This window comes from Hesperophylax consimilis, chromosome 2 (genome assembly GCF_061612785.1).
Source record: "Hesperophylax consimilis isolate HC1 chromosome 2, BYU_Hcon_1.0, whole genome shotgun sequence".
Taxonomy (NCBI): domain Eukaryota; kingdom Metazoa; phylum Arthropoda; class Insecta; order Trichoptera; family Limnephilidae; genus Hesperophylax; species Hesperophylax consimilis.
The window spans coordinates 10,241,194-10,268,645 of NC_142837.1; the positions used below are offsets into that span (position 1 = coordinate 10,241,194).

At 38.0% G+C, this 27,452-nt stretch overlaps 1 protein-coding gene across 1 annotated transcript; it reads left to right on the forward strand.

The window, feature by feature from the left end:
- The first annotated feature begins 15,730 nt into the window (after positions 1 to 15,730).
- On the forward strand, positions 15,731 to 21,982 carry LOC149425677 (uncharacterized). Its single transcript, XM_089646008.1, has 3 exons — positions 15,731 to 16,052; positions 16,620 to 17,948; positions 18,156 to 21,982. Exons 1-3 carry the CDS (start codon positions 15,731 to 15,733, stop codon positions 21,980 to 21,982), a joined length of 5,478 nt encoding a protein of 1,825 aa, XP_089502134.1.
- The last annotated feature ends 5,470 nt before the right edge of the window (positions 21,983 to 27,452 follow it).

Here is a 27,452-nt window from a genome sequence, read left to right on the forward strand (position 1 = left end):
ACTGCCGATTACACACGGAGTTCCACAAAGAAGCATACTAGGGCCCGTTCTTTTCATAATTTACATAAATGAACTTTGCAGCATGGAAATAGATGGAGAAATAATAAGTTACGCAGACGACACAGTTTTATTATTTAAATCTAAGGATTGGAATAAGGTTTATAACAATGCGAATCTAGGAATCACGCAAGTGAAAAAATGGTTGGACTCAAATACACTCACACTAAACATATCGAAAACAAAATTCACAACGTACAGCATAACTAACACAGGACAGCCAAAAAACAATACAAACACGATAAAAATACACGAATGCATAAACACCAACATCTGCGATTGCCCCCCTCTAGAAAAAACAGAACAAATAAAGTATCTAGGAATCCTAATTGACCATAATCTTAGATGGACACATCACATCAAACAAATCACAAATAGACTCCTCAGAACAATACACATTTTCCTAAACATAAGAAACATATATAAAATAAAACAATTGAAAACAATATATTATGCACTATGCCAATCAATAATAGAATATGGAATAATTGCTTGGGGAGGAGCAACAAACGCAGCTATCGCTCAAATAGAAATCGCACAGAAAACGATATTAAAGGTAATACTCAAAAAACATAAACTAACCGACACAGACCAAATATTTAAAAGCTGTGACGTACTTGATATACGCCAATTATATGTTAAAACACTACAAAACTACATTTTCGACCAAAAAAACAAACTCCAAGAAACACAAAATATCACTAATAGACCGGTCAGACAAGCGTACAAAGAAAACATAAAAACTCCGACGGTAAACACTACCTTTGGACAAAGACACCATAAATACCACGCTATTAAAGCATTCAACAGTCTTCCACTTGAAACAAAAATTGAGAAAAATAAAAATAAATTCAAACACAAAATAAAAAAATGGATTAAAGAACAAAAAGACAATATTACCAAAATACTATAACATAAAAGAATAAAACATATACACGCAACACAAAAAAAATATATAAAACACGCAACACGCACAAACACATATATCATTATAAATGCCGATTTACATTCTCCTTTGATATTTTTCTTTTAGTGTTATAATTATATTTTAATTTTTAATCTTTATTTTTTATTTTAAATTTATCTTTATTTTAATGTTGTTTTTCCTTTATTTTCTTTTAATTGTATAAATTCTTAAATTATAAAATGGGGGCCTCAGCACGGGTAAACAACCCAGTGAGGCCAACATTACTAAATTGAAATATGAAATATTGTAAAAAAAAATGTATCAACAATAAAAAAAAAAAAAAAAAAATTATTCTAAAAACAACGAATACAACATTTGATAGTCCAACAAAGATACTCTAACTATTAAATCTATTCCACTTTATTAGCTGGGTGTCTGAAAGTGTAAACATATTAAAGAAATTTTATAAAATTAACATTTATCTTAAATCACTTCTCCCTAAATAAGTTCCGCACAAATTTCTTCCGCAGTAAAAGTAAATGTAAATCAACACTTTGAAATACATCAAATCTTCTGTCCATGAGTTAAATCATTTAAAATAATCTGAATATAAATATCTTTAAGTAACTGTCGAGAGTGCTAGTGAATTTATTTAAAGGCGCATAAATCGAAATACATAATATTATGTAAAGAAAGTCATTGTTTTTTTCAGTGCTATATCAAAAATGGTAACTGGATAAATCATCACAATGATAATTCATCACATCTTAAAAAAGTTATATTAAGTCATGGAAAGTGATGAAAGAAACACTTTATTAACTGGGTTATGTAGGTTAGGTTAGGTTAAAAAAAAAAAATTTCATCTTTTCTAATGACTTTATATCACTTTTTAAAATTGTGTTGAGTTATCATGGAGCCAACGAAAATAGTTTATAATAATTTATTCTCAATGAACTCTAAAAGTAAACCTTTACGGAATGTCGATTACAATTTTATGGTCACGGGTACAGCAAAAAAATCCTAAATTTCCAAATTCCTGTGGACACAAAACATAATAATAATAATAAATGTTGCCATGCAGTTGATACCTGCGCCTACATTGATTTGTATCGTTGCAGAATAGGGCCGCATTTAGCTCCTAGCCCGTAGGCAATCAAATCTGTTTTATCTGCCCACTCTGCATCCAGGATGTGACTTGTTCGGAACACCTCTTCACAAATATGATTCTCGCGTGAAGTGACGCCGGCCGCGCCGCGCCGCCGTTATTCAATAACGTTTTCATAAGTAACGTTTTCGTAAGTACTTCACTCAAATACAGTTCACAGAGTAAGCTGTTTTTTTTTATTTATAAGCTTATATTATTTTTATATTAAAATGAAATAATCTAAAAGATAGCCTAGCAAATGAAATTTTTTATTCAAATATTGGATATCTTTAGAAAAACACCATTTTTTTCACTCGGAAAACGGAATTAATATCGGAAAAAGGTGGAAAACGTATCAATACTTTGAATTATCTAATATTTTTTTGATGGAAACTAATCAATAATATTAGGTTTAATACTTTATCAAAGCAACCCTTTCCCATTGAATCAATGTCGCATGTCTCCCATTCCCACCCTCGTAGTCCCGGAGACTTGAATAAATAATGAGATGGCCATTACACCCTTTAGTGAACTGAGAAGGTCTAGTGGGTGCTCTAAGAAATACTAATTTGTTTACAGACTATTACGCTATAATACGCTCCACTATCCCTTGGTCAAAGCAGCCCGGTTTTCTCATTCATTTTAATGATCTTGGTAATGGGAAATTCAGATTGTGTCTTCATTTTATTGGAATTATTAGGTGCTCTAATGGTAGATTCTCCGATGTTTATTGAAGAGTTCCAGAGTGTACTATTGCAAACCAGGTAGAGCTTTAATTTTTATTTGGTCATTTTTTACAAATGTCGAAAAGAATGTGACCTTACTGGGGTACCCTATTCTAAGGTCACATTATACGTGGTTTTGTGTGTGAATTATAAATCAAGTTTTTTTTGTAAGTGGGTTCATATTTTTATGTGAATATGTTAACATATTGCAAGAGGAAAATTATAAAGCAATACCTATCTAGAAGAAAACTTAACATTAGCGTTTATATGTTTTAGGTTGTAACATTGTGTCTATATTTTTCCTTTTAGTGTCCTTAATCCGTATCTTAATACTTCTTTTGAAGCCTGTTAATTTTTAATGGTTTTTATTACATAATATTAAATAATATTGCTAAGTCGTTTTAGTTGTAGGTTGGCGAAATATATGTTGTAATGATAAACTTGTGAATCGACCCGAGTTTATATGTGCAAAGTTATTCTGGCATTAGAATACGTAAAATAAAATATCTTTTGCATATAATTGTCTTTTGAGACATTAAAAACATGGACAGAAAGTATATTTTTTGTGCTATGAGGATTGGTTTTACAGAGTAATCGGATAAACTTCCCCATCCGTTAAGACTATATTGTAAATGAGATTGGCATAAGGCGTAGTAAATTTTATTTAGTTCTTTATTTAAATTGTTTCGTTATCGATATAGATAAATCCATAGATATAGAGCTAAATATTATATAGATCTACAATTAAGAATTCACGTTCTTAACACGATTTTATTTAAACAATTTATCGATACGGCCTGCAAGATGAAATAAGAAAGAATTTTGTTTATTTTGCAGAGTAATGGCAAGATATTAATAAACTTTTGAAATTATCTTCGTTTTGATGCATGAGAATTTTATTTTTATTTAAATATCATTCTCCTTCGAAAAGTAACCAGTAAAATAAAAAGTAAAATAAAACTAACCCTGCAAAAAGGCGGAGCAAACTCAAAGAGATTAGAAGTTGTGATATTACGATTATTATATAGTTTTAATTAGTGAAAAAACGGCATTCGTGGAAGAGCGGTAAGATACTTAGTTTTGAAACTAACTATGCAAAAGGACGAAGTTAATTCCAAGCTTGTTTAGAAGTTGTGATATTACGATTATGTAGTTTTAGTTAGTGAAAAACCGGCGTTCAGTAATTTTTTTCGTTGTCTCGTAGACGGTGTTCAATACTTGTAGATTACTTATTGGAAAATACATGTGATTGATATAGCTACGCTCTTGGTCTCAGGACCCTGCACACGAGCAATTTTAGTTGAATAGATGATAACTATTAAAAACATACAAATTCAAGAAAGTCTTCCCGGTTTGTCGTTGCCTCGTGTGCGCACCTCCGTATACCGTAATAGATTTTAATGCACGCAACTGTTGCCTGCTACTAAAGTTGCTTGCGTGCGAATTTTATTTTTGTTTCAGGAAACAAGATGTCTTTTTCAAAATCTACTAAAAATCAATAAGCACAAAGATCTTGTGGAGAAACAAAATCAATATAAAATAGTTGTAGAGATAACATTTATAACATCCTTACTTCCCGTTGTTCGCCTAACCTATCATATGATAAGATACGTTTATTAAAATGGCAGGGGTGGGTTAATATTCATTCTAAGGGCTGCCAACCCTTTACGTATAAGGAAAGATAAACAGTCACCCTACTTAATTGTAAGGACAATCAACCCATATCCTTGGAGGGTTGATATGTATAATAAATTATAATAACGTCTATCCCTAACCTTTCGGAGGTATAAGGTACCCTAGTTTCTAGGTAGGTAACTATTGCTGTTACTATTACTAGCATAGATAATGTTGGATTATGTAGTAGGTACAGGTACCTTATCCTAGTAGTGCTGTCTGCTAGGAAGTATCGAATCAAATTGAGCACAATTCAGTAATGGTCATAAAGCTGAGTAAAGCGTATTTTAACCATCAACATGGTAAATATTCAAACCGCACAAGAGCCCAACTGCTCAGTTGCCTGTTTCTCAGGTGCCAGTGAGACAATTGCATCCTTAATTGGTGTATGCTGTGAGGCTGAAGGTAGTGACAAGGGGAGGGAGAAGAGAAGAGGAAAGAGGAGATGTACCTGGCTCTTTAGATCTTGTCACCAAATACGCCCAAAGTCATTTCAAGCAACGCTTCAATTCTAAATGGTGGTCTTGCACAGGGGCGATGTTGAGGTGCACACGAGGTCACTTGCTGTAGATATCCACTTGCTGAAATAGAATTGTGTTCAAAATTCATACTCATGGAATTAGTTTTAAATATACAGTCATTGTAATAAAACGACATTTATAATCAGTCACTGGTATATCTAACACGCGCAGAAAACATCATGAAAATCTAATTAATTTTGACTATCCTGACGAAAAAGCCATTACCTTTGAAACATCTAGATTATTATTAATTAGAAGTAGTGAATACAAAGTATTTAATTTTCATATTATTAAAAATCTCTTCAAATTATTCGTATTCCAGATGAAAACGGAAGTGTGGGCTATCAACAAATGAATTGATAAGTACCTATCCTAAAAAAACTTAACGTAAAATACCAGTAGGTACGCGTTATTATAGTTCTTTACGCGTTTTGCATTTATACCTTAAGACTTACATAGGTGGATGAACACGTGTTCCAATATTATTAGGAATTTACAAACACTTTATCAGGAAGCGGCTTTCAGTTCCGTTTTTAAAAGGATAACTATGAATTTTAAGAGTTATTCAATAAATCAGCATTACTCATTTTTCTCCTTGCACACGGAGAAACCTTACCAATATAAAATACTGTTAATTTATAAAAAATCTGGTCCAATTATTTATTTTCTTGTTAAAACGGGACTGCAGTACTTTGACGAATTAAAGCAGTACTCATTACGCTTTCATCAGCCTTGCGCTCTTTGCGGATCTCCACATTTCTCATACGATCATATATGGTTTTACCACACATTCGCCTCAGGGATCTCATTTCTACAGCATATTGTATTAGGAATGATGTTCAAAACTTATATCCATCAATATTTAAAGAGGAATTATTGTTAATTTTATGAAATTAAACCATGTAAACAACAATACTCAACAAAGTTATACTTGTTTTAAGGCAAATCACACACAAGTAGGTATGTTTATTTTTTTGGTAGGTCGAAGTTGTAATTTGGTGCAATACTGTGTAGTGTAATTAGTTCCTTTTTCGTCCTACAAACTTTTGTCACACTGTATTTACCACTGATACGACAAGTTTAAGTAACTTGATTTTGTGTAGGTTGGATCAGTTAAGGTTAGGTGAGGAATTACTAATCTGACTAGTTTTGCAGTGGTATAATGAAAATATCTTATTATTGAATTAAATAAAGTAAGTTCCATTAAAAGTACACATTGAAACAATGAACTAATCCCACTGTAGCATTCAGTCAGATATTGGATAATAATAATAACGGAGCCCGCCGTATGTCAACAACGGTGACACGCATAGCCACAGGTAATAGTGCGGGTATGATTGCACTCATCGACTGGCATGGCCTTAGAGAAATAATGCTATAAGGTATAATGCAGCAATGCTCACAACTCAATAATTATCTTTCGGTATGTAATGCGGTAGGATAAATGATCATAACGGACGCTGTATGTGGAACAAGCCAATATTCTACCACTTTATGTTATACAAAACCAACCTAGCCTTGTGCAACATAACTTTGACTAAATTAAGAAATCAGGACTTTTTCTTCATTCACGCCCTTTTTCTTTTTATTTTCGCAATTGAATGCCAAAGTTTTTTTTAGGATTGCTTTTACCTGTAATTTTATTTTTTTCTATCCATTTTTCCATTTTCTACTGATAATTTTCAGCTTGTTTATATATCATCTCCCTGTGTTTAAAACAAAATAACATGAAGGCCTACGTGGTCGAAGTGTAGTAGAGTTGTAGGTCGGGGGTTCAAACCCTGGCGAGCGCAAGTAAATTTTATTTGATTTATTTTATTTAATGTTAGTTCACAATTCATTAATTTAAAATAATATATAGTATACATGCGTTACCCCTTCCAGGGTGGAATATACTATCACGCCCTTCGTGTAAGACCACCATTAAGAATTAAAAAGTTGCTTGAAATGGCTTCAGCCTGAATAGCCAGGTACACCACAACTGTCTTCTTACCTATCTCCTCCCCCTCCCCACTACCTTCAGCCTCACAACATACCTACACCTATTGGGGATGCCATAGTCTTACTGGCTCCAGACCGTTGGGAGCAGTTGGGACTATTGTGGCATATTCACGTAGAAAAAAGAATCAGGCAGCCATCTAACATGGTGATTTAATTAATCTTATTATCAATTCCCCTTCAGTAATCATTTCAAAATTAAAAATGGAAATAAAAAACACCTTCTTTTATCAATGAATTCAAAATATATATCCTCATATAAAAGCCATTTCGAGCCCAAAATGGGACTGAATATTGATGTTGTGGTGCATAGTGTGAAAAAATAATTAAAAATTTTCTTTAGTATGAATTCCGAATTCTGGCACATAATAGCCGCCCGAGTATACTCGGGCGTCGTCCTTAAGAGGTTAAGAATCATATATTTTATAATTATTAGCAATTTTTAAGGGTTGTTTTTTCGCTACGAGAAAAGTGCCCCGATTTTACGTTTATAAGTGCTCCATGCGATTTTTAAATATACCACAATAGATTATAATCAATTGTAGAAATGTATTAAATAACCGATAAAGAAAACATTATCCAATCATAAAATGTGAAAAAATGTTACCTTATATAGTATGTAGGTATATTATATTCCTGTTATAGGTATGTTCGATAAATAAAAAAAATAATGCAAATCTTTCCACATTAAGGATAAGTGTAAGTATCTATCAGTAGGTATAAGATGTGGTCAGAGATGTTTTGGTCTGTTGGTTATCATTTAAAATCGATTTATTAAATATGATAAAACTTGTATGTTATTCAGAACCAACGAATCGGAATAAAATTTTGAAAGTTAGATTATTTTTACTGTATAAAACCCAAGAACATTTGAGGGCCAGTGGTTTCCAGTGATCCTAGAAACAAAGCTGTGACGGATAATTCTCCCGACAAAAGCAGACCACAGAACAAAAATAATTTATACTGACAACGAAAGAATCTACACAGTGGAGGCACAGACAACCAAATAGAAATATCCATACTTCGCGCGGTAAAATGGTTCATGACTGCCTAGAACCGGTCATGACATGTTATTATTACACTAAGTGTGGTCTACTAACTTAAAAAGTGTGGTTGTGAAACCTCACACTTACAAGTTCAAAAGGTGAACTTCGTAGGGACATAGGAACAATGTCAATGTATTTATTTTACCAAAATTCAGCTACCTATCAAGATTAAGTTTACGATATTTTATTTTTTTTGTTTAATTGTTTAGCTAATGACATGAATAGGCTAAATCATAATATGTTAAAATGGGACAACAAAGTTTTTATTAAATAGTTATTCGTACAATTAATATTTGTTCACTTACTTTCGGGAAATCAAAGTTTATAGTTTATCAGTTTATACATTGTATAGTCAAAATAAAACCAATTATGGATTTCGTTCTTATGACTGTACCTCCAATAAGACAACATTGAATTTTATACCAAAATTATATAAAAATAAAATATTTCTCGTGAAAAGTAATAAAACCTACATTTTTGGAATGAATTGAACTAATCATAATAAGACAAGGAACATATTATAATAAATATAAGACAGAATTTAACAATAATTAAGTTCAATACAGAATTGTATAAAACTACAACAACAAAAACTTACGCCATTCAGAAAAACTTTGTTTTTTTTTCAATGTGCGAACTTATAGCCACCGTTTTCATTTATTGATAAATAAGAAGATAGGATGTGCGGATATTAACCAAATTCAAGAAATTACAGAATTACAAATTTAAATAACAGAAAAGTAATATACCTACTTGTAAAATATCAGAGAAACGCTTTTTTATATTTGTTAAGCTCGCAATTGAAAATGTCCACTTTTGAAAGTACGTTATTGTAATTATTACATTTAATTATTGTTAATATTACTCACCTAATTCTAAATTAGATGAGCGTTCATAAATTTCATATTCGTTTTTCCGAAAAAAAGTGTTAAAAGTTAGACGGCAAACTTCGTAAAGAAAGGTTTTTTAGTTTACTGGAATTCCTCAATATGCAATTTCATAAAATAATCCACAAATTCCTTGATACTGAAATTCATGAATATCGCAATAAAAATTACTCGCATCACTCGTATGTATGTATGCATGTATTTTGTATTCCGAGGTGTAAAATAGTAGTAGGTACCTACTAAGTGTCCGCGTAAGCATGTCGGTGGATAGGTACATCAGTGGCTCGCTGAGAAGAAGTGAGATGTATTTGCATAATGTGCCGGGGGCAAAGCGCGAAAGGCAATCTTGTTTATCACGTATCAGCTTTTATTTTCATCGGAATCACGTTCATTTTCACTTAAGGGATTGCACTACGCCTGAAGAAAAACTTAGGGAATTTAAAAAAATCAAGTAAAGATTATTAAAGATCAAAGTTTAAAAAAAAAGTACTGCGAATGTTTTTAAATTATTGGTAATTTTGTTAAGAACGGGATTTCAGGCCGTTTCCTGATAAAATTTTTGTAACTTCCTAATATATCGTACTATTTGTTCATAAGTTTGATAAAATATACCTAATGACGAAATGCGAAAATTTTAGGATTTTCATGGACACGTGTTCCGACATCGTGATATTTTATTCGTCGTACATCGTTAAGACCTGCAATCCCGTTTTAAACCGGATTACGAATAATTTGAAGACATTCTTTCTAAGTTAGCAATATAACGGGCATTTTTGCCCGTGTGTATTTACAGGTAAGTAGTTTTTACTTTTACCCAGTTCTATACTAAAATCACCTTAAAACCACGATATTTTATGTTATGACTAGCCCGGACCCGTTAAAAATAACGAGATATAAAAGCACTCATTTAGAAAAAAATGCCAAGGCCGAGAATTTATCCCCGACCAACTGCTTGGAGGGTAACTGTGCTGACCATTACACCACGAACTATTGTAAGAACCGCGGAATTTATTCCTTATACCTATGTACTGAAATATAAGAATTATTGACTAGGTACTTATTTAGGTACCTGATTGTGTCCTATGTTGGAATTTATACGTTTTAAAATCTAATCATTTTCGATATTTATAAATTTAACAAAAATTATCCACAAATCTGAAAATAGGTAGGTTATATAATTATTAAAATGTTGAATTGAAGACAGGAAGGTACTTACATTAATGAAAAAAAAACGTATTTTCATTTGTTAAAAACAGATTTTTCGACGAATTAACTATTTTGGGTACAAAGACTGTTAACTTTGGATTATTTATCTGACATTCTGAACGGCTGTAAGGCGTAAAAGTGACTATCTACCAGTAGCCCACGAAAAGACAATTTAAATTTTGTGCTAAGTTTAATTTTTCAATTAATAAAAATATGGTGGTGTTACACCATTTCATTTAGTAGTGCTCCCGAGTATCGTGGTTTGATATTTCCAAATACATAGCGAGATATAAAAAAATCATGTGATCAATAAAAAATATTTGGTTTCGTCCACCCCTGCCCAATGAAGTAAATCAACAATTTACTTGACGATGCCCACTCTTCTTCCTCACAATAATTTGTTAAACGCTCGGCGTGTTTATTTTGCAGAATTAAAGTAATCATTTTTGAATTAATGCTTTAATAAACGCGTTGCATTAATGCAAAAAGCTAACCAGTTGGAATATGAAATGTTTCCGATGAAATAGTATTAGATATACATTCATTTATGTTTGAAAAAAAATAAAGTACTAATTCATAGAGATATCACCAAGATTTTTTATTGCTAAAGCAATTATAGGTAGGTACCTATGTAGTACGTACATACCGTGACAATATCCGTGGTAGACCGGTAAGCTTTTTGACTCTGAACCCAAAAAATTAGAGTTAGTTAGAACCCAAATCCCAACTTGGTCAAAAAAATAAATGTAGGAAGGTACTTATCTTTGGATATTTATGAATATAGAATTATATGTTTTAAGTAGGCTAGCTTCATCTCTTTCCCATATTGGAAATACCTACTCTCCCGATAGGAAACAATCAAATAGATTTGAATCTTGGTTTCAGAAGAATTTGAACCTGAATTTGAATCTTGGTCTCAAACAGACTGATCAGTGATCAAGTATGTACCGTTTTGCCTTCTGAGGGTAACTTATTCTTGAAAATGGAATCGAACATAATTCGTTAACCGCCCATTATCTAAAAGCATACATATCACGTGATAAAAATTACTAACAACCAAAAAAGCGACGTCCTCAAATAGCTATAATTTCGGAAAACGGTCAATTATCCGTAGTATTCAACCCAAAATGTTGACGTGACTATTGTGAGCTTTGGGCGCAATTATCGTCTTCGTCAGGCTTGAAGCCAGATGTCGCGCGCTTGATAAGTTTTTTGACCACGAGGCCAGCACACATGCCGTCTTAGTGGTTATTTGTTTCTGGTAATTTCTGTTCTTTAACCGAGTCAGAGGCGAAATAGAGGTAGCTCGGTACCGCAATGCGTTCTATATTTTCTGAGTATTTAAACATCTCGGTTGGAGAGAGAAGTCAATTACGAAGAAAACTTACTCACATGAAATACTGTCGATTTTTTTAAAAATCTAGTCTAATAATACGCTTTCCTATTTCCTGGACTGCGGGCCTATAACTTATGAAATCAAAGAGTTCCTAACAAAGTATCAGTCTAAAGCAAATGTTTTGTGCGAACGGCAGACGTGTTCATACATATACTGACATAACTGACCTACTTAAATTGTAGCATTCCGTCAGGATATCTATTAGAAAAAAAACACGTTTTAGTGTTTTAGATATATTCTGAATGACTAATATTTTATCAGGAAGTTCGCGCGCTGTCACTTTTTTAACAAGATCGTTATTTTCAGTGTAGTTGTGAATCTATTTGTTAAAGTTGAACCTTTTACTGAATATTCTTAATATTTTTTTAGATGGAAACAAAGTTTTTATTAGCCACTTAGGATCATTAGGGGGTTTTAGATACCTGGATGGTTTTGACGTACGTCAAGTATCGCCCTGGTGAAAACATTGTTTGAAATGGCTTGAGCCGTATTAAGTACACAAATCTGTATAGCCTAGTACTTTCCAATCCTCGTCTACTCCATATCATTTTAGTCTTCACTCCCTTCAGCCTCATATATCCCCCAACTGTGGAGACCATAGTACCACTGGTTCCGGACAGTTGGGTGCTTTTGGGAATTTTGTGCGGTTTTTACATTAAAAAACTATGATTCCATAATTGGGTTGTTGGATCCATAATTGTGAGTTATGTACATATAGTTATTCGCCTAAAAAAGTTACACTTACTTTCAGAACCCAATCAGAACATTTTGTGAGATGAGATAGTATTATATAATATCATAGAACGGCCATCTGGATAGTGAGCCATATCTTCTACGCACCCTTGATGTGAATTTTCTGATAATTGGCTATTAAAATTATATGATTAAATCTTAAAACAGACAAATAACGAAATTTATGAAACTCAATAATGGAGTTAATGTTCCACCGTCTCGTTGCGTATGCCGCTTTGACTTACAAACATGAAATGAAGATTAGCTTTCGGTCACATATAATATTAACATGAATTAATGTGGGCGGATATCAAAGCATTTTAAGTAGATACCTACTGAGTAATACCTACCTTCATAATCTCTTAATGTGACAACTTATTTAAACTAAAATATCCTTAAGACTTTGTTCCACCTCAATTAGTTCTGTCCGGTCTTAAAGATAGTCAACTTTAAATAGAATAAACCAAGCCGTGCTTGTTATTAATACATTATTTCCGGTTTATTCCATCTGTGATGGGACATTGTGTCATTTTTTATAGCCTCAGAAAAGTACCTAGGTACCTACTTATCTTAGAATATAATCATGTTTCGAGAGCTTTAAAGTTTTGACTGGGAACATATATATACCTGTTTATGTTTAAATATTGAATAAAAGGTATCATCATTTAATAATCACGATTATTTTTTTGGTATTTAGCTATTGCCATAACCAAATATAAGAAATATTGATTTATCTTGTAAGTTATTCACTAATTACAAGTTTTTAATACTTAATATATATATATTTCTAAGAGCAAGGAAATGATTTTTTGGGAATTTAATCAGTTGGTAATGTACTTAGGTAACTAGTTGCCTACTCACAAATTGTATTTCAGGAAAGGTAGGTAGGTACCCATGAACATTATCACTTTATGAGATAGCAATATAGCTTACATGGTCGTAGAAGACAGTTACATTGTGGTAGGTACCTATTTGTTTTAAACCATGAACAAAATGTATTTCTGCTGCCGACCAATTTCTGCGAATCCACCTTCGTCATAGGCAGATAACGAAACTTATAGGTACTATCACGTAGAGAAATGTATTTATTATAGAATGAGAAGCATTCGACGTTGCATTTTTTCGTTAAATTAAAATTTTTCTATTGATTGCACCAAGTCTGGTTTAATCAATGTAGGAGAATTAGATGCAGACCTTCACTTTGCACTTCACTTTGTTAATATATTATGACGAAATGCGAAAATACTCGTATTTTTATGAATACGTGTTCCGACATCGTGATGATATTCATAAATAACTAAAAAAATATCAGGAAACCTGTTAATTCAGGCCGTTTTTAACCGGATTACCAATAATTTGAAAAGATTCCTAATAAATTAGCAATTTGTTCCAACTATTTTTTGCATGCGTGAGTCACACAACTGCATGGTTGTAATACAATACAATATATTGGTAACCAAGCTATGAGAAAAAATAAGGCTTTAAAAATTCAGAAGTATTAAGTTTTTTGGTTTTTGTTTCGAGGAAGTGCTAATGAGCTGCCAAGACACTATGCCAGTATATAGACTTTCAAATGTAACAATCGTTGATTTGTTACGCCTTTCATTAAATTACGATATATGTACGACCATTAGGGAGAGGAACCGTTGCGCGTTGATAGAAAAATAACCGTAATAATCGTGTATCGAAACTATTCAAACAGTTTTTATAGTCACGGGCTTCAAAAATCAAAACAGGGCCGTACTCACAAAATATAAAATTTTATGTTTTTTTTAAATTTAATATCCAACTCTTTCACTTGATAATAAAACACAATTTTTCTGGAAAACATTATATTTATTTTTTCGAGGTTTTGATTGGAAAAATATCATGTGTTGTGTTATAAACTTTTCATTGCTTGTAGGTTTTCACAATTCAGTTTTCGTTATGTAAAACTGCACAAGAGTCCCAACTGCTCCCAACCCTCTGGAGGCATCCCCAATCGGGGTATGTTGTGTGGCTGAATGTAGTGGGGAGGAGAAGGAGTTAAGGAAGAGGAAGTTGGAGAAGTACCTGGCTATTCAAATGTGGTGATCAAACAACGGCCAAAGCCATTATAAGATTTTTTTATTTCGAATGGTGGTCTTACACCAGGGCGATACTGAGAGTATCTTCCACTCAGGAACGTGCCGCAAATGTACCTACTACATATTATGTTTAGTTAGTTATTTATTTTATTTTGTGAAATACCACAACTAAATCCATGAAAATTTACCTACGCACGCCGGGATTTGAACCAGTGACTTCCAGCTTGCTAGTCGAGAGCCTTGTCCCTCAACCGCGGAGGACGTTGAAATAAATAAAATAAAAAGAGTACATAATACATATAATTGAGTGAGTAATTTTTATTTTATTGAGTATACAAACGAAAATTGGAAACATCCCTTTTTGTGAGCGAGGTCTTCTGTCACAGAACTATATACTAAGGCCGTAAAAATCTAAATACAGTACAAAACAATTTGTGCGCTTTTCATCCTCAATTCATCCCTGGCTCCTTCAGTTAGAAAAAGACATGTGATATTTTTGAAGAACAGTTCTGGCGATGCGCTGTCAACAATAGCGACATCTGCTAAACGTTCTACTGAATGCATTTATTAATAAAAAAAATCTATTAAAAAATCATGACGTTTCCACGACAGGTGCGTGGAGTTATGTCGAGCCGAGAGATTGTAGTTTGGGAGTGTATTGATTTTATTAATTAAGTTATTGTTATCTAAAAACATGGTTTTATCTTTTGACTTTTTGCACCTCGATCTACTTACAGCCTTGCAACCATTGTCCTCTCTACGTACCTACGGATTGTAAAAGTTAGGTATAGGGTTTTCTCACAGTTTGCCAAACCTTGAGCAGACATGATAATTATATCGGACGTGCAGAGCCAAAGTCATTATGAGATAACAAGATCTCAAGTTTTTACGATGTCCCTAATATTTTTGATAAAACCATTTAGATATCTGCGTCAAAATAAATATGATACTATAATATTATTCCACATCCTTAATGTGCGACTGCTATAGTTAATATTAATGGATTTTCGGCGCCACCATACATTTAAAAACTAATGTTTTTGTTTTGTTCAACACAGTGAAGAGATAAGGGTGATCGCTAATTACTCTCATTGAACATGTGTGAAATTTAATGTATAATTTTGTCCAATAAATACAGAAGTAACTGGTACAAACAGTCACTTCTCATCCGAGAGTTCTCGGGAAAGTAATACTTGTTTAATTTAATATTTTCCTACTGCCCCTGCAAAAACTCTCAGATCAAGGTGTCAATGTGTGCCGGTGCCCTATTGAATTTGCAGTATTTGTGCGGGCTTCACTAACTTGGTCCCGTACAAATTGGTCCTTCGTGCCGGTTCTACGCATTACGCCTTTAATCGTGCTTCAGTAAAGATGCCTTCGCTCCGCAGTGGCCATAAAATCTCTACGTCATCCGGGGCGTCGCGATCAGCAACCAGCGTTCCCGCAGACCGAGACAAACGTATGTCTCGCCGAGCCCCGGACCCTACTTCCAACTCTCCGACTGATGTTCCCATTAGCCAAGATGCACCCCAGCAAGCTGATCAAGCTATGCTTGCCTCGGACTCCATTGAACAATCAACCACAGCTTGGGGTCCCATCCTGACCCACAGTTCCCCGGCCCCCCAGGAGTCTGACGGAGAGGATGATGACCAACGGTCAGAGTCAACTGAGGATGCAATACAAATGTTGCGCCGTGAGTTGCGCACTCGAGAGAAGCAGCACGTTAAGCACACCGCCAACCTACTTGCAGCCCTGGCAGCAGCAACAAAGACATCCGCCGCACTGCAAGCAGGCCACCAACCTGCCGATTCCAGGTTCACAACTATCCAAGCCCCCGTGGCGCCTGGAGCGTGGCCCGCCTTGAATGCCGGCTACGCTATCAAAGCACCCGGGCAAGCCTCGAATGCATGCCCGGTGCAAACAGCGCCTGGAGCGTGGCCCGCCTCGAATGCCGGCTACGCTATCACAGCACCCGGGCAAGCCTCGAATGCATGCCCGGTGCAAACAGCGCCTGGAGTGTGGCCCGCCTCGAATGCCGGCTACGCTATCACAGCACCCGGGCAAGCCTCGAATGCATGCCCGGTGCAAACAGCGCCTGGAGCGTGGCCCGCCTCGAATGCCGGCTACGCTATCACACTACCCGGGCAAGCCTCGAATGCATGCCCGGTGCAAACAGCGCCTGGAGCGTGGCCCGCCTCGAATGCCGGCTACGCTATCACAGCACCCGGGCAAGCCTCGAATGCATGCCCGGTGCAAACAGCGCCTGGAGTGTGGCCCGCCTCGAAAGCCGGTTACACTATCACAGCACCCGGGCAAGCCTTGAATGCATGCCCGGTGCGTACACTGCCGGGAACACGGCCCGCCTCAAATGCTGGCCACGCTATCATAAAACCCGGACCCGCCTCGAATGCACGCTCAGTGCACATACTGTCGGAAACTACGGGACACACGGCACCCGTGGCAAGCATTCCCATAGCCGATTATACTCTACCACAGTACCCCGAGCGACAGCTCCAAGCAGCAGTACCTGGAGAAGTGGAATTTACGCATAACAGATCGCAGCAATTCCCTACGAGTCAGGATTTTTCACCACTGTTTCCGCCACTGCCTACGGCCGATGAGACAGCACAGCACACTCACGAGTGGGTGCAAAAAAGCGCTGATCAGCTGTCCCAGATCACCTCAGCAATAGCAGAGGGTTTTCGCACGTCCCGTGCCCAAGAAAGCCCTCGCACGATAGAGGACGATACACGGATGGCCGCCTTAATCGCAAGGCAGACCACGGCCAAGGATCTTCCCCTCTTCCTGGGTGACCCGCTCGAGTGGCCCACATGGAAAGCCCAGTACACCCAATCCACAACCACTTGCAGAATGACTTCATCTGAAAACCTCATCCGGCTGCAGCGTGCACTAAAAGGGAAGGCTCGGGATGCAGTCGGCCCTCTCCTCATGGATCCCGCTCAAGTTCCAGAGATCCTCTCTGTCCTCGAGCAGCGATACGGTGGCGCCAGCGCAATAGCCACGCTGATGTTGGAAAAGGTGAAAAAGCTGCCGTATCTCACAATAGACGCAACCCTTGAGGACCTGGCAGACTTCTCCGGAACCGTCCAGAACTTGGTGACATCACTTAGGATCCTTAGGACTGACGGATACCTGACCAACCCCACCCTACTGAATGACATCACAACAAAGATGCCGATTACGCTACGGATGACCTGGCTGTATGAGACACGTGGTCTTACGAGTCTAGCTACAATAACTCAGCTGGCAGCATTTCTGAAAAGTATGGCTAACGCTATACCCAACAGCGGGATGATCGACCCAGTGCGACCTCGACCGCGACGGACCGAGCAGGTGCATGTAGTAAACGGTGAAGAAGTTAAACCAGACTCTAGACCCGCTGAATTTGTTACATCGCGTAAGAGGAGTGAGCCTCGCGAAAATAAAATGAACAATACGCGTAAACGCAAACTGTCTAGTGAAAGTTGCGGCCAGTGCGGTGGCAACCACAAAACTCGCGAGTGCACCGAGTTCGCGGAGAAAAGTCTCGCCCTCCGGTGGACAATGGTGCGACAGAAGAACCTGTGTCGTAAGTGTCTGGATCGACACCACTCACGGGACTGTAAAACCAAGGCATGGTGCGGCATAGGAGGGTGCAGATCACCACATCACCGTTTGCTTCATGACCCACAGTTCGTACCGGAAGGTGCTGTCGGTGAGGTTAACTTGTGACGCCAGACGACGGACCGGAGCGTGCTGTTAAAAATTGTGCAGGTTATGTTGGGCGTCCCCCAAGGAAGCAAAGTTTTGGTGTTCGCGCTCCTCGACGAAGGCTCAACTGTGACACTTGTCGACGCTGACATCGCGACACGGATCGGGGTGAGCGGCCCAGTCCGCGGCATACGGATCCATGGCGCCAAAGGGATGTGCACCTCTGACACACTCTCCCGCCGAGTGAAGCTGACCATAAGAGGATGTGATAGCAGTGACACCTACTACATCATCGCCAACACGATCTCCGACCTCAACCTGCCAGAACAACAGGCCCAGGGAAACCTTGTCACCCCAAAACTTTTGATAGGGCAAGACAATGCTCATCTGATCGTTTCACGGGAAGTGCGCGAAGACCATGACACTACGCGAATAGTGTCACGAACCGCACTGGGGTGGATCGCCCATGGGGGTGTCGGGACTGGCAGTGACAATAAATCCACGACGCTGGCACTACAAATTGAATCAGCCGCAGATATCCGCCTAAGAGAATTGGTAAAATGCAACTTTGCCGTCGACTCTCTTGGCGTAACTGCCGCGGTGAGAACCCAGGCAAGCGAACAAAGGGCCATCGCACTAATGAACACGACTACCCGGCCTCTTCGCACTGGGAGGTGGGAAACTGGCCTCCTGTGGCGTAATCCGGAAGCCACATTGCCTGACAACCGGCAGTGCGCGCTGAAACGACTTCATTCCCTTGAGAAGAAGCTGGCAGCAGATCAGAATCTGGCAGCAGCCTACAGCGACAAGATGAGCCAGCTGGTCAACAAAGGATACGCCAGGAAGCTGTCTAAACTGGAAGCGTCAACAACCGCACCCAGAAAATGGTACCTGCCGCACTTTGCGGTGACAAACCCCAATAAGCCAGGGAAGATCAGAATAGTGTTTGACGCCGCCAGTCGATGCCGAGGGACCTCCCTTAATGACCAGCTGCTTACCGGCCCTGACCTGCTGTCTTCCCTCTTAGGGAATATTCTGCGCTTTCGAGAGGGAAACATCGCCATTGCCGCAGATATCAAGGAAATGTTTCTGCAGATCAAGATAAGGCGGGAAGATCAGCTGTCCCAACTCTACCTCTGGAGATTACCGAACCAACACGAACCTGATACTTACCAGATGTCATCTATGATGTTCGGAGCCACTTGTTCACCGAGCAGCGCCCAGTTCGTCCGGAACAAGGTAGCCGGGGAATACGAACATGAAAACCCGATTGCCGCAGCAGCCATTCGTTCTAAATTCTACATGGATGACTACCTAGATGCGGTAGACAGTTGTCAGGAGGCTGCCTCACTCGTCCACGGTGTGAGCACCCTCCTCGCGAAAGGAGGATTCCACCTAACTAGCTGGGCATCTAACAGTCCAGCTGCCATAGCCGGTGTTCCCACAGAAGACCGGGCCAGTTCCACAGTGCGGATCAGCGGTGGAGGTACGGAGACGGAACGAGTGCTCGGACTAGTTTGGGACCCATCCACTGATAACTTCCTGTACTCATTCCAGGAGGCGATCACCCCAGAAGTGGCCACGCGACCCACGAAAAGGCAGCTGCTCTCAATAGTAATGAAAATCTTCGACCCAGTAGGCTTCATTTCCTGCCTTACAATCCGGTCGAAGATACTGCTGCAGGCCGTGTGGCGCTCGAGTATAGGCTGGGACAACCCCATTACCCCTGAACATACACAGAGGTGGACCGAATGGCTGAGCCTGTTGAATACACACAGCATTTCAGTTCCGAGACGCTGCCTCCATCTCAAGCAGAACAGCGTGACCCTACATCTCTTCTGCGATGCGTCAGAACAAGCCTGCTGCGCTGTCGCCTATTACACCGAAGAAGTAAATGGATCCCTACAGGCGACATTTCTGGCCAGTAAATGCAAAGTGGCGCCACTGAAGCCCCTCTCCATTCCCCGCCTTGAGTTACAAGCCGGACTCATCGCGGCAAGACTAGCCCAGACCATCCACAAGGAAAGCCAGGCCCGTATATCCCAAACGTACTTCTGGACAGACTCTGCAACCGTATTGTGCTGGTTACAAACTGACCCACGTACGTACTCTGCCTTCGTGGCAAACAGACTGGGCGAAATAGATGAGTTAACCAACATACTCGACTGGAGATGGGTGCCAACCAAGCTCAATCCCGCTGACATCGGTACAAGGGACTCAGATGTGCCCGACCTATCACCCAAAGGAAGGTGGTTTACCGGGCCGGCCTTTATCATTTTACCTGAGAGTGCGTGGCCAAAAGAGCGTGCACCTGTCAAAAGGCCGGACGACCAGACACTAGAGGTTAAGCCTCACTACGTCGGCCTTCTATCAACTGCAAGGGAAGCCTTACCATCCATCGAGAGATTCTCCTCATGGCAACGGCTGATTCGTGCAACAGCATGGGTTCTCCGCTTTGTGAAACAATGTCGGATGAAAGTTAACAAATCTGTAGGGGGCCCACTGCGAGCGGAGGAGATCAAGGAGGCGGAAGACAGATGGATAAAAAGGTCTCAGGAGGACGCCTTCAATACTGACATGACCACCCTCAAGCAAGGCCAAATGCTGCCGACTGGTAGTCGTCTGAACCCATTAAACCCCTTCTTCGGACAAGACGGCGCCCTGCGGATGGGTACCCGGCTGCGAGCTCTAGCGAAAACGAAGTGTGTAGCACGGACTCCCGTCATCCTGGATGGAGACCACCCGTACACTCAGCTCCTGATTCGCCACTACCACCAGAAGGCGGACCATCCCAGCACGGAGAAGACGGTCGCAGAGGTGCGGGGCGATTTCTTTGTACTGCGTCTGCGCACTACAAGCAGGAAGATAGCACACGCCTGCCCCACCTGCCACATAAGGAGAAGCAAACCCTCTCCACCACTAATGGGGGCGCTACCACCACCTCGACTGATGCATCACATCCGCCCATTTACACATTGCGGACTCGACTACTTCGGGCCTATGGAGATCACGGTTGGCAGACATCGGGAAAAACGATATGGAGCCATCTTCACTTGTCTCTCGACCCGCGCCATTCACTTAGAACTGGCCGCCTCACTGACCGCAGACTCAGCCATCATGGCCATACAGCGGATGACTGCGCGAAGGGGACAACCCGCAGCCATGTACTCCGACAACGGAACAAATTTTCATGGAGCCGATGCAGAGATGAGAGACGCTCTGGTATCATTGAGCCACGATGCCAGAATGCTTGATGCCATAGCCACCCAGGGCATTGAGTGGCATTTCATACCTCCAATGACGCCCCACATGGGGGGAGCTTGGGAGAGGCTTGTACGGTCAGTAAAAAGAGCCCTGAGCACCACACTTAAGGAACGGGCACCTAGAGAAGAAACCTTACTCACGGCCCTGGCAGAGGCTGAATTCACAGTGAACAACAGACCACTCACTCACATATCAGTTGACCCACGCGACGAAGAGCCTTTGACCCCCAACCACTTTCTTCTAGGGTCGGCTGGAAAGCGTCCCCTCTTGTCCATGTTTGGCAAAAAGGAAGAGGAAATATGCCTTCGCCGCCAGTGGCGTATCGGCCAGCAACTTGCAGACATATTCTGGAGGCGGTGGCTTCTAGAATACCTTCCCACCATGGCAGCTCGGCAAAAATGGCACAACCCGGTCACACCCATTAAGAAGGATGACCTGGTGGTCATTATGGACTCCACGCTGCCACGGAACAGCTGGCCGCGTGGCCGCGTCCTTGAGGCCGTGCCCGCCGCCGACGGACAAGTCAGGACAGCCCGTATCCAGACAAGTTCCGGAATATATGTTAGACCGGCCATTAAAATCGCCGTCATACTACCTGCTTCAACAACACCAGCCGATCCAATCACCAGCACGACAACACCTGCCTAGCCGAAACCCCTTGCAATGACATCAACTGCAAACACGAGACGCTGGGATGAAACAGAACACGCCCGACGGAGTAGCTGGGCGCAGCAGAGACTGCACCGTGGGGAGTATATCGGACGTGCAGAGCCAAAGTCATTATGAGATAACAAGATCTCAAGTTTTTACGATGTCCCTAATATTTTTGATAAAACCATTTAGATATCTGCGTCAAAATAAATATGATACTATAATATTATTCCACATCCTTAATGTGCGACTGCTATAGTTAATATTAATGGATTTTCGGCGCCACCATACATTTAAAAACTAATGTTTTTGTTTTGTTCAACACAGTGAAGAGATAAGGGTGATCGCTAATTACTCTCATTGAACATGTGTGAAATTTAATGTATAATTTTGTCCAATAAATAGAGAAGTAACTGGTACAAACAGTCACTTCTCATCCGAGAGTTCTCGGGAAAGTAATACTTGTTTAATTTAATATTTTCCTACTGCCCCTGCAAAAACTCTCAGATCAAGGTGTCAATGTGTGCCGGTGCCCTATTGAATTTGCAGTATTTGTGCGGGCTTCACTAACTTGGTCCCGTACAATAATAATACTTATAAATAATAAATCAAATCCGACGTCACACAAAATCAGTACAATTGTAATCTCAGATATTGATTTTTAAATTAAATATTTGGTTCAAAAGGCTTTTTCCAAGAAAACCAGTATGACATAAACCATAACCTACATAAATCAGTTCATGTAACTACTAAAAATGTTTTGTAAGGTGCCAACGTATTATTTTCATTGTGACCCTACGTAAATACCTATGTATTCATTTAGAGTCCTTGAAGTGATAAGTACGAACCATTTAAACAACTACAATGTACTTAATTAGACACATATTGCAATTATTTTTATTGATGATATGAAGGAAGATTGTTAAAAGTCATTAGCAATATAAATGGCAAAAATATTTTGATATTTTATTATTAATGGTGTCCACTCAAAAACTTTACCAAACCACTATAAAAAAACTTACCACCTCGTAATACTCCAAATACTTCCAAACCAATTGCTTCACCCCTTTGATTTGGTCTCTTTATATTGCTACACTACTATTGATGCGAATATACCTGCAGATCTGATATTACATAGGTAACTCTGAAGTCCTGAGGCAATTCGTGGATTCAGCTGCTAGCCCGCTGTGAAATGTGTTTGATTTATCTGCTCGACAAAAGGTAACAGGATGACTGTATTAGCTATGACGGATTTGTATCAGTAACTCATATTAAAATTTATTTTATTTTCGTAGAAGTCTTCCATTTTTCATGGTTTGGATTTGGTTGTAATACAGCCGGCTGTCCTGGATAGTTGGTAGATAGGTACCATCAAATATTGATCAATCATAAATATTCATATCAATGTTTTGTTTCATATTTTATCATTTTTTTAGCAAAAAAGTGCAAATTCTGATATTAATACGTTTAGGAAAGAATACTAACTTTAATTATAATACGGTTGTGGAATATACAGAATTTGATCACCCTGTTTAATAATTAGATTAAAAATAATATAAAAGTAGTTCGGTTACAATTTTAGTATGTTTTTATGAAACCCCGAAGATGGTTGAGGCTAAATCGAAATTGGTTGGTTTAAATTATGTAGGTATATTTGTTTGTACACTCAACAAAGTGAGTAGATACTTAAGAAGATTCGTCGTTATAATTTTTTTAAGAAAATTCTCAACCGGAAAATGGTTTCTTATTTGTGGCAAAATAAATTACTGTAATAACAATATGTTTGTATTAAATTACTGAATTCGTGATATACCTTCGGGGAACTTTTTGTAATTACCAGAAGCATTGTTTCAGAAAAATTCAATAATAACAAAGACCTATATACCTAGACATTTTTCTTGTATTTGAAGCTCTCATTTAGGCGCCACAGTATAAAGAAATCTATTCAATCTTAAATAAATAAATAGGGGTAGTCAGTCTTTGAACTGAAATTCTAAGCCATTTGGGTCCTACGCTCGTCGGTAGAGGGACAAAAACGGTTACAAAAGATTAAACTGATCAAACTTAGATGTAGCTAAGTATTGACATCCGGTTCCAACCCTCTCACGGCCAATCGACTAATAATACTTAACCCTTTGCAGTATTAATTCGATGATTCACGGTATTATTACTCCTGGTTAGGTTGGGTACCTACATCAGTACACAAAACTAATGCTTGAAATTAAAATAGTTAGATACCTACTCGCTTCAAAAAAGAAGGGTTAAACACAAATGACTGATTGGTTTTTCGTTATTCTTTCAAGAACGTGGTACTTAAGTACTTCAGATAGGTAATTTTATTTTGAAAACAATAATTCAATGTTTAGGTACCTTCCTACTGAACATTTAGCAGAATTATTAGCCGCCATCGAGTTGTAACCGAATATTTTGTTGGATATATTCTCTAGATGAAGATTAATACTCTTTCTCATCAGTATCGACTTGGTGAAAGAACACAATTCAGATTCAAAATGTTTGTTTGGTGTTCAGTGACTATTAATTAGTATAGTTAGGTACTTGTCAACGGTATGTGGGTAAATATTTATATGTTTTAAATGTATTTTTGTGAAGAAATAAAAAGTTTCCTGACCTGAAAACATTTGAAAATCTCCTGCTACCATCACAGTAAGCGGAACTTGTTGCTTATGTCAATGATGGAAGACTTAGCTTAGAACTCACAAAACAGAATATTCTAACACTAAGTTCTCCAACTATTTCTCCCTATCTTTTGACCCATCAATCGTAGAAGCCATAGTCCAACTAGCTTTTGGGACTCTTGTGCGGTTTTGACATGAAAACTTATAGGATAGAATAACGCTAATTAAGTTATTTATATAAAGGATTCAGATGAGTATAAACTAGGTAAGCGAGTAGGTACAACGTCCAAATCCTGCAGCTAAACGTACACGTAAAGCTGATTACCAACGGGTAATCAATATCAGAAATATGACAAGGTTCAAGGCCTGACGAGTTGAACAAAGAGCAGGTGTGATATTCCTGGAAGCCAACCTAGGGCTTACTGGGTCATGTAAACTTTACTGGAATATTAATAGATACTGTGGCCAGTGGACAGATGATAAAGCACCGGAATTCGGATGTTTACATCTCAAGTAGGGTAAGGTTGCGATAATTGGACTACCTAACTTTGTATATGTGTAGCTCCTTAGTCTTGGTACATAGAATAAAGGTAATTGATTCATTAAAACCACCGTTTATTCAAATAATATACGGATAAGTCACAGAAATTTAGAAGTTATCATTTACACGACAAAAATTAAAAAAAAACAACTAAAAACTTGGGTCGCCTAATTTGAACCACTGTTGCGTTATTTGGAAAAATGTGTTGCAATGATCGGAGCAAAGCATTTTGCACGGAGACAAACGAGTATGGCTGATTTATTTAAATCCTTTAAACGTGATGGCAATCAATTTCCTGATAAAATTGAGTTTATTCAGAATATATCAGAACACTTGTTCTTTTCCTGATAAATATAACCACGTATCAGTACTTATATGAAGACGATTTTCGCCGTTTTCCGTCGATTCGTTATTTTTATTGAACTCGTTTGAAACACATATGCAGCAACTGAAGTCGTAATATTTCAGTTCTTGCAGGCAGGATAAAGATATGTTTATGTTTTTTTTTTAACGCTGCACAGTGTTTCGTTTCATACAAGCTAGACGGAAAAAACTCTTTTATAATTATAAAGCGTTTGAAACCCTCTTGTGGGGAGTATTTAATCTGAATGTATTGAAAATTTGGGTTAAAAGTGATTAATTTAATTTTTTTCTTAAAAAAAAGGAAATTTTTTTAAAAATAATTAATACAATATGAATACCGTATTTGAGGTTTTTAAAGAAAACAAATTTAAATATTAAAATAATCAATTTAACATAATCAAAACAATCATTATTACTAATTTAGGAAAACAATTTAAGTCATATTTAGCAACAGAACACAAGCATTAGTTACAGAAAGTACATTCAAAAAATAAAATAATAATATCAAAAGTTATACAAGAACCGCAACGAAACAAAAAAATATTACTTATCTAATAAAGTGCTATCTGAGTCATTTGCGGCGAGAGAAATTAACTGCAAATAAACATGTTTAATTTTTTTAAGACAGAGTACAGGACCAATAGATGTGAGAAAGTGCTTAAACATAATGCTTATTGAAACTAGATGCTATCTAAGTTATGTTAAGAGGAGTCATCAGAATAATGTTCAGAGGAGTCATCAGATCGCAAACATTGTGTTCTTGACTCGGAATTGGGTGGAACAAGTAAATTTAACACTTCAGAGGGAAGTGAGCTCGATTTTTTCTTGGAACCTCTCTAAAACTATTTACTATTGGATCTGATGTAATTAATAGCATGGTTAACATATCTCTCTTTGTTGATGTTCGGTCGATTTTTCTGGTGTGCAATTGCCTAAATCTTCTACAGTCTTTATTTCGCGCCTCTTGCGCCTCTTCTGACAGCTGCCCAATAGGTAAAATGCACGAACTAATCACATCAAATGAATGGTATAATAGTTTATGAACAATTGGTGGCATGGTATACCAATCTTATAGGTTAAGATATAACTCCTTAGTGTCATGCACATACTGTTTAAAATGTTCGATGTTAATGCTATACCCAGAAGCTATTGTACTCAAAATTATGCAAAACCTTTTGATGAGCCCCGCATCTACACCCGTTATCTCGGCACTCTTTTCGTGCTCTCGAAAAAACCGCCTTGCCGTGTTACCATAATTTGTGTTGCCAAACCCAGGTTTTGGCTTATTTACAATTAATCCCATTTCACTTTTAAACCGTTCCTGTAATTCTTGTTTTCTAGTACCTACTTAAAATTAGTTTATTTGCATCTCCTTTGACTTGCCATCATATGAATTGTATTCGGTAAGCGATATGTAAAAAACATTCAAAAGTTTTTATCCAGGCATGCAATGTAGATAAGCCGAAGGAATAAAATTCTTGTCGTGGAAATCTATTGAAAACCGTAGTATTCATTTCACTGGATTTGGCACCACAAATATAACACGACATAGTCGACTTGTTTCCAGTCATTACATTGCAAATTTTGCCATCTACCATAGTTAATAAAATTTTACATTCAATTCTACACCTTCAATGTTAATTCTAAAATTTATCAAATCCGAAAGGCTGCGATCCACAAATTTTCAAATTTTTTTCACTGCTTGCACCGAGATTTTGACGTTTTGATTGACTTAAAATATGATTATATATTCCCTGAAACCTTTTCTTCTTGGGTAAACTTCTCCACGTCTCGAACAATTCCTGCCTGGAAATCTGGTATGTGGTGCCTGTGAAATGACAAAATATGATTGGTGAGCATTAATGAGCAAAAATATCGAAACTGATTTGAATAGAAAATTAATTGTTCAATCTACAAAAACAAATCA

Excerpts from the sequence above, each read along its gene's own strand:
- LOC149425677 (XM_089646008.1), top strand. The coding sequence starts at position 15,731 with ATGCCTTCGCTCCGCAGTGGCCATAAAATCTCTACGTCATCCGGGGCG. Across the intron at positions 16,053-16,619 it reads TGCAATACAAATGTTGCGCC|CGCCTGGAGTGTGGCCCGCC; the intron begins GTGAGTTGCGCA and ends CGGTGCAAACAG. Across the intron at positions 17,949-18,155 it reads GCGACAGAAGAACCTGTGTC|GAAGCAAAGTTTTGGTGTTC; the intron begins GTAAGTGTCTGG and ends GCGTCCCCCAAG.